This window comes from Suricata suricatta, chromosome 4 (assembly GCF_006229205.1).
Source record: "Suricata suricatta isolate VVHF042 chromosome 4, meerkat_22Aug2017_6uvM2_HiC, whole genome shotgun sequence".
NCBI lineage: Eukaryota > Metazoa > Chordata > Mammalia > Carnivora > Herpestidae > Suricata > Suricata suricatta.
The window spans coordinates 164,407,487-164,415,701 of record NC_043703.1 but is presented as its reverse complement, the minus strand read 5'-3'; the positions used below and the strand labels follow the sequence as shown (position 1 = coordinate 164,415,701).

Sequence of the window (8,215 nt, the reverse complement as noted above, 5' to 3'; positions counted from 1 at the left end):
CCCGTCGCCTGTGTCTCCTGCGCCCCCACCCCACCCACCTGTGTCCCTTGGAGGTCCCAACCCCCTCCGCCTGTGTCCCCTGGACGCCCCCACCCCACCCACCTGTGTCTCCTGGAGGTCCCGACCCCCTCCACCTGTGTCCCCTCGATACCTGCCCATAGGTCCAGTGAGGGGACACCCAGCCCATGCACAGCAGGGTCCACAGGAAGGAGGGAGTGACACACAGCACAGGGTGACAGTGCTGTGGAGGACAGAGAACAGATGAGAGTGTGACGGGGCTGGAGTCCTGGGCTCGGGGTTGGGAAGGCCCAGGAGCTGTGGGTTTTACTGAGACCAGAACCCTGCGGAGGAGGAGGGCCGAGGAGGGGGTTCGGTCAGGCCCAGACGCAGGGCTGGGTCACAGGCGGACGGGCAATGGGGTGGCACTGGGAGAAGATGGCCATCGGTCATGCACACATTCATTCATTCCGTTTATTCAGAACACGCTGAGCGCCCTAAGAGCCAGGGGACACAGGCTGGGGAATGGGACAGCCGGTCCTCACAGGTGACAGATGAGGCCGTGGGCCCCCGTGGGTCCAGCACAGACAGAACGGCTCCCATTTTTATTTCAGAGTTTCCCAGCGTGAAGGTCAGATCCCAGGATCACTGCACCCCTCAGTCTCCTAATGAAAGGAGAGGGGGACACCCATGTGGCTGGCCAGGGGTGGGGGCCGCGCCCACGGGGTGCTGTCCAATGGCAGAGGGTGATGCCCGCGGCAACGAAATCATCAAGGACGTGCAGGAGCTCCCAGAGGCTCGACATCCCTCCTGCACTCCGCAGTCCGCTGAGGGCGTCCCCGTGCCCAGAGCCCCCCCGGCCCCCTCCCCAGGAGGGACCTCTGTGGGGAGCAGGGTGCCCCTGCGGGGAGCCCCATCCTGGCCGCACCTTCTTCCCCCCCGTGTGGCCCCGGCTCAGCCTGGGGTGGAAGCCTGCGTGACGCCCGGCGGGTGAGCCCTGAGTGCACAGGCGCCACACCACTGATGGCTGCTTCGGGTGCGCGTGTCTGTGCCACACACACCGACACGCGTGTGCTCGCGTGGGCCCCAGCTCCCACCCGTCCCACAGGACTTGGCGTCACCCCGGCGTGGCGCACGCGGCCGAGCTCGTGCACGGGGGGGGGGGGGGGGGGGGGGGGGGGGGGGGGGGGGGGGGGGGGGGGGGGGGGGGGGGGGGGGGGGGGGGGGGGGGGGGGGAGGCGCAGCAGGTGTTCCTTTCCGCGCGCTCTCACCTGAGAAGGCGAATTCTCCGCTTGGGCAGTTCCGGTCACGGCGCCGTTTCCACACGCACCCGGTCACGTCGTGCGTCTCTCATCAAGGCTCTGAAGGCAGCGTTTGTCAGTGGCAGGAAGCTGGGACTCGTTCGTCTGAGGCTCCCCGGTGGTCAGACTTCTCTGCCAGGTTTCAGAGGGCCACATCCTGGACATATTGGCCGTCACCACCATGTCCCGCTTCCTGTTTTCCCTAAATTCGCCAGCACTTCCTTCTGAATCCCGTGGGCCTTCCCGCACACTCGAACTGGGACGCACAGTGGGCTTTCTTGTTTCCCTTCTTCCTTAACCGAGTCCCTTCTTATCCGGCAGCTCTGCCCTGTGGACGGTGGGGTGCTGGCCAAAGGCGACTTGGGGCTTAGTCGTACAAATTCTAAGTCGCACGGTGGGCGTAAAAACTCGCACTTGCCCTGGTCTCCTTGCAGCGTGGGCCGCACACCTGTGGGACGAGGCCTCTGACCTTTGTCCTCGCTTTACTGCGAGGCCCCAGCTGCCGGGCTCTAGCACGAGATCAGCCAACGACGTGGGGAGGATTTCTGCGGCCTCTCTTCTGTTCGTGGGGCCCGACCGGCACTGCAGGCGTGCTGCTCCCGTGGAAACAAGCGCGCGCCGGTCCGCACGGCCCTTCTCTGCTCTCAGCCGGTCCTCGGGCTTCGGCACCTGCCTGGGCTCCCGTGTGTGTGGGTGCAGGCATGCGTGCTGCTTGCTTCCACCAAAGTAAATCTGAATCTCCAAACAGGAGGTTTAGGATGCAGAAAAGCACACCCGTGCCTTCCAGCTCTGGCTGCTGCGTGGGACAGACACCACCCTGATGACCCTTGGGCGTTCTGGGCTCTATTTCTGCATCTAAAATGGGAATGATCCTGGCAGGGCTGATTTTGAGAGACGGCATTTCTACAAGTCCTTGCGTGCAATCTACAACCCCGATGACCATGACCGTCATCACAGTGACTGGTCAGTATGTGACCAGTTGGTTCCTGGCCCTGGGCACCAGCCACAGAGGGCCAGAAACATACTTCAGCGTGCATTTTCCCGAGAGCAGGGGGAGCCCTACGATCAGGCAGGCGTGACGTAATTAATCTGCGGCTGTGACTGCTGCTCAAGATCGGCGCAGAACTCCTCACGGCTCAGGCACAGTAACGCGGAGATAACGGTGACCGCCAGGAAACGTGGCCCTCGGCGTCTCTAATCATCCGTCAGAGGCGCGGAGATTGGAGACGTTTCCACCCACGGAGCGACCCAGATACAGCCTGGCCCTGGATCCATCTGCTTAATCCCCTGACCTGCCCACTGCATCTTGCACGGACGTACAGACGGATGGGGGTCAGGCTTGCAGGACGTCCCCCTGCTGTGGGCCGGCGTGCCAGCCTCCTGAACGTGATTCCGCACCAAGCCTCATCCCTAGAGAACTTCTCACCTCAAAACCTGTGAATTCACAGAGGAAACAATAGACTCTGAAGGCAGAATTTGATACGTGTGTTTAAATTGTCAGCAGGACCCCCAGATCTCCCTGGGCTTAGCGTATATTCTGGTGTATATACGTTCTCTATTTAATTTGCCAAAAAAAATTGTGAAAAATCAAATTAAAGGTCGGCTCTGCCTTGGGAACACCGGTGGCGGTGGGGAGGCCTGGCCTCTGAGGTCTCACACCCCAGTGCCCTTTGCTCTGGACATTTGCTTTGGGGTCGTTTTCATACTCCATTTTGCCTCTCCTTTGTGTTTGGACCGGAGGCACGGAAGTGTCCAGCAGAGGAGAGTCCCTGAGGCTCCGTGCGCTGAGACTGCGGAGGTCCCCGCTGCCCCTTACACGCCCGCGCGGTGTCGGCCTGAACCCTCCCGTCAGCTGTCGGCGCCCACGCTGCCCTGAGCTCCGTCACTAATACTGACCCTTGACTGCAAGCCGACCCAAAACAGAACAGCGCCCCTGACAGCCGGGGCCCTACGGACGCTCGTTGGTCTTTGGGGAAGAGTAGACATTGCTGGTGTGAAACATCGAGGAACAAAACGTGGGTACAAATGGCACCCGAAGAAGTAAGGCTTCCAGAGTTTGGGGAACACGTTGAGTGCATGCCAACTACAGAAAAGCGCGTTCCTGCCGGAGGTTCAGACGCCCCCTCCCGGGCCCGTCTCTCATGCTCACGGGAGAGCGAGCCGCAGCCAGGGCCCCCACACCCTAGGCCGAGCTGCCTCACGCCCCAGCCCAGCCGGCAGGGCGCCAGGCCCAGCAGGAGCCTCGTGGAGTCCGCAGGCCCCAAGGGGACCACCTGGGTCTGCAGGCCAAGTGCACACCCTTGCTGAGTGTCCACAGACACGTGACCGCCTACAAGCTACTGAAATCTAAACATCAATTGGCAAAAAAAATCATGGCCCACGTGGTTAAATTAACATCTCATTAATTGCAATTGACTGAAAGAGCACCTCCCCCACGCCGTTCTTCATGGAACTCCAAGAAGATAAACCAACTATGACAAATCTGACACCGTATTAGCACCTGCCAACCCCCCACGAGGACTCACCACACCTAGTTAAACACACCGCTGTCCCCGTCGCTCTGATTGAGCCACTGCCATGGGCCAGAGGTCACTGCTGCGTGCTGGAGGTCACAATGGGTCGATCACAGCATCATCCCCACCCACTGTCCCTGCAGATGCACAGAAGTGCCCATCCCTGCCTCCTGCCCGCTAGGCGCTCCCAAGGACCCCTGGATAAGGCAGCCGCCACCGGATGGATGCGACGAAGCCTCTTCCCTCAGTCAGGAGCCGCGCGGCGCCGTGAGGAGAAGCTGCGTTCAGCCTGTGGCCAAGGCCCAAACTTGAGGTGTGCTGACTCCCCGTCGCCCAGCCTGGAAACCACACTCGGTAGCCCCCAGTTCCCTTCACTCTTTGAGCATCGAAATCAGTCACATTTATGTCAGAATGACCCACGTCTGTGATGGCCTTAATAATGACGATAGTTTTGGGTCAAAACACAACTAATTTTTCAGTATGTGTATTTCCGAGCGCACCCACAAACTCAGCGTGTCCCGACTCTCTCAGACTTTGCTACTTAGATGTCCCAAGCGTCTACACGTTGGACACATGGAAGAATTGTTGAAGTCTAGATCTCCGTGTTTTCCAGCTCAGATCCATTTGCCGTGTGACCTCCCGAGCCGGACGCTCGCCACCGTGTGCCTTCAAACTGGTCACCTCGCTCATCTCTCTTGCAGAGAGCACCACACGGACACCCCAGATGCCGGGTGTCCCCATGTGGATTCGGTTGATAAATGCCAACGGGACACAAACCCCCTCACAAGTTTATAGCCATATTAGCTATTAAAAACCAAAGAACAGATTTTTCCCGAACAGAAAATGTCCATTTTCTTTTGTTCTTTGACCCGATATTTCCATTCTAATTCATCTATCGTGTGTTTCCTACACGTAGGCTGTCTCACGATCGGAGGCCTCACGTTTGTTTCCACAGAGACCATCCCAGGTGGGGAGCCGCCAACACAGCCCTGGCCAGGTGGCTGCCCCCCGCCTACGAGGACGGCGTCAGTGAGGCCAGGGGGTGGCGCCCTCACGTCCTGTACAACGGCTTCCCACTGCCCCCGGTAGGTGGCTCCGTGCGCCGCGTCCGCACGACGCTCCCTGTCCGCCCTCGTGAGCCCTGTGCTCCGGGCGCAGAGAGACCCAGGTCACCATCCGGGGGGACAACGCCGACTTAAGTTAAAGTTCCTCTAATTCTCTGCTCATCACCCTCATTTCCGTATTTGGAAGAAACTCCTCTACGCAGGAGTAAGGGACGGGTGGATTCAAAGATGCTCAAGGTACAGAATTCGCTCATTTATGCAAAACCACGATGGTGGACACTTTACTCCCAGAGGCAAATTATTTGCTAAGCAAACTCGTATCCAACCCACTGATCAGTTTGGTTTAAAAATGGATATTTGACCCTTAGTTTGACTACTTGCTTCCGTGAATGAAACAGTCTGCTTGGTCTTGTCCTGGATGTGACAATGGGATTCTGCAGCGACGCCCTGCTCGGTGCGGGAAGTCAGGATCTGACCGCCAGCTTGGGGACCGCCACCCTGCCCCCGGGCTCCCCTATGAAGCCGACAACTTCCCTGGGCAGGTCTTCTGGTAGCTGTCGGGCCGGAGGACCAGGTGCCCCTCAGGGTTGAGAGCTGCCTGGCGTCCGGGCCTCGGGGTGTCAGAGCCACGCATGGTCCCCTCTGCAGGTCACTCACACCTCCATTCCGCTGACCGTCCATGAGGCAGGAACACCTCTCCCATCCTGCACTAGGCGCCACACCTGTCCGAGACCTGGGCCTTTCTGAGCTCTCGGCGTTAAGGGAAGCCGGCCGAACCGCACAGCCACGCCGACGAGGCGCCTTGAACGCGGGCCGTATTCGTTTCCCGCTCCTGCGGTAACAAAGCGCCACAATGTTCGTGGCTTAAACTACGCAGTCACCATCCTCCAGTTCTGGAGCTCAGAAGTCTGACATGGGTCTCACCGGGCCTTGTCCCCCCCAGAGGCCGGGGCTCCGCATCCTGGCCCCGGCTTCCAGGGACACTGCCTCCCTGCCGCCCGGCCCCCCAAGCCGCCTCCCCTCTGACTACAGTCAGGAGAGGCTCTCCGATTTTAAGAACGATGCGACTGCATCAGATCCTTCTGGAAACCCAGGGGCCCCGTCTCGAGGTCCCTACAGTAATCACGTCCACAGAGGTGTCCAGGCCTGGGGACCAGCCCGCCGTGGCCCTGTCCTCTGAGTCTCTGTCACACTGACGGCTAAGTGTGTCATAAATCACTTAATTTAATCCCCCCAACAGTCCTGAAACATCAACATTTCACAACCACTTACAGATAAGGAACCTAAGATTCAGAGCAGCTGAGGCCCCCAATCTCCACAAACCAGTGCACCACGCTGAAACCAGCCGGGTGCGGTCACCCCCCAAATTCCACAGGCTCCAACCTCTGAGCACCAGGCATCCGTGGACGAGTGCAGCCCCACGACCCGTAGGCCCCTGTCCCGTGGACGAGCGCAGCCCCGTGACCCGTAGGCCCCTGTCCCGTGGACGAGCGCAGCCCCACGACCCGTAGGCCCCTGTCCCGTGGACGAGCGCAGCCCCGATGACGCACAGGCTCCTCCAGTGTCCTCTTTCTCTGCGGATGGCCTTCCCACATGACAAACTGGTCTCTCTTGCCCAGGTCCGAGAGGTGACAAGACAAGTTATTGAAGTTTCCAACGAGGCCATCACGGAAGATGACCAATATTCTGATCTCCTGACGGTGTGGGGGCAATATATCGGTCACGACATCGCGTTCACCCCTCAGAGCACCAGCAAAGCTGCATTTGGGGGCGGGGCTGACTGCGGGCTGGCCTGCGAAAACCAGGACCCGTGCTTTCCCATACAGGTACAGTGCGCGCTTCCCGTGTGTTGCGAAATAGATGCCATTTAAAAAAATCAAACAAGTGTAAGATGAAAGCAGGAAACCCCGCGCACGCGGCCAGGCTGCGTGTGTACAGAGGCACCCACCGTGCGCCTGCGCGTACAGGAGCGTCCCACACGGCTGCTGGGGCCTGCCACGCGTGTGGCTCTGAACTCGGTGAGGGGCCCCGAGCAGCAATGGTTCTTCTCCTTCCCGTGTCATTAGGTGGACCGAAACGGGGTTGTTTTAAGACTTCGGATAGTTGTGAAGTTTGCGTTACAACCTATTAACCAATTAGCTTGGTCATGAGCATTTAGGTGGGTTTAAGCTTTGCTTCGTGCGATGGCCAATAAGGACTCGCGGTGCACACCCGGACACGGGGGCGGGAGCGCATGTGCACGCCTGGTGGGCACGTCGCCAGGGCCACCAGTGCAGAACTGCGGGGAGCACAGGACGCCATAAATACCTGCTCCGTAATACGGTCTCCATAAACACCGTGCTCACCTCCTCTCTCGCTAGCCAGGGGAGACGGCGCGGGCACGGGCTCCAGTAGCCACTTCTCTCTGGGAAACATCCTCCGAGCTGGCAGTGGTGGGGGGCACGTTCTACCCAAGACCAGACTGTCTGGGCGTCCTCACCGCCCCATGCACATTTACCCAGCAGCCACTCTGCAGGGCAGTGCTGTGAGCTTGCACGGGCCCCACCGTGGCCTGCGGGCCAGAGACGAGAGCCCGCACTTAGGACCCTTCGGGGGTCTGCACAGGAGGCCCAACAGGCCAGGCACCTAAAGGAAACAGACCAGAAGGAAAGACTGGGGAGAACGGGTGAAAGGGCGCCACAGGGCCTGCATCAGTCATGGCTGCCGAACCTCCAACCTCCTCTGAAGACCCTGACCCTGGCGGGGAGAGGGGCGGGGAGGAGACAGGGGAGCAGGGCAGTGGGACAGGAGGGGGGCGGGGCCGACAGCCACACCGGTGCCCCAGGGCCCTGGCCCGCTTATAGCTTTCAGGGTGTCTGCAGAGGCGGCACTACTGCTCTCCCTTTCCCGGCAGCTGCCCACCAACGGCTCGGGGACCCCAGGCAGGGCCTGCCTGCCATTTTACCGCTCCTCTGCTGCCTGTGGCACCGGGATCCAAGGCGCCTTCTTTGGCAACTTGACCTCAGCAAACCCACGACAGCAGATGAACGGGCTGACCTCTTTCCTGGACGCGTCCACGGTGTACGGCAGCTCCCCGGCCTCGGAGAAGCAGCTGCGCAACTGGACCAGCGCAGAAGGGCTGCTGCGGGTGAACGCGCGCCACCGGGACGCAGGCCGCGCCTACCTGCCCTTCGCTCGGCCGCCTGGGCCCACGGGCTGCGCGCCAGAGCCTGGAACCCGCGGGGCGGCCCAAGCGCCCTGCTTCCTGGCCGGGGATGGCCGCGCCAGCGAGGTCCCCACCCTGACGGCAGTGCACACGCTGTGGCTGCGGGAGCACAACCGACTGGCCGCGGCGCTCAAG

General features: G+C 60.6%; 1 protein-coding gene across 1 annotated transcript in view; it reads left to right on the top strand.

Annotated features, from left to right (window-relative positions):
* The window catches only part of TPO (thyroid peroxidase), a 50,576-nt gene that overhangs the window by 33,353 nt on the left and 9,008 nt on the right, over positions 1–8,215 (top strand). Inside the window, exons 8-10 of the mRNA XM_029938583.1 lie at positions 4,767–4,896; positions 6,495–6,701; positions 7,769–8,206. Coding sequence (XP_029794443.1) covers positions 4,767–4,896; positions 6,495–6,701; positions 7,769–8,206 — 775 coding nt within the window. The remainder of the gene's footprint in view (positions 1–4,766; positions 4,897–6,494; positions 6,702–7,768; positions 8,207–8,215) is intronic.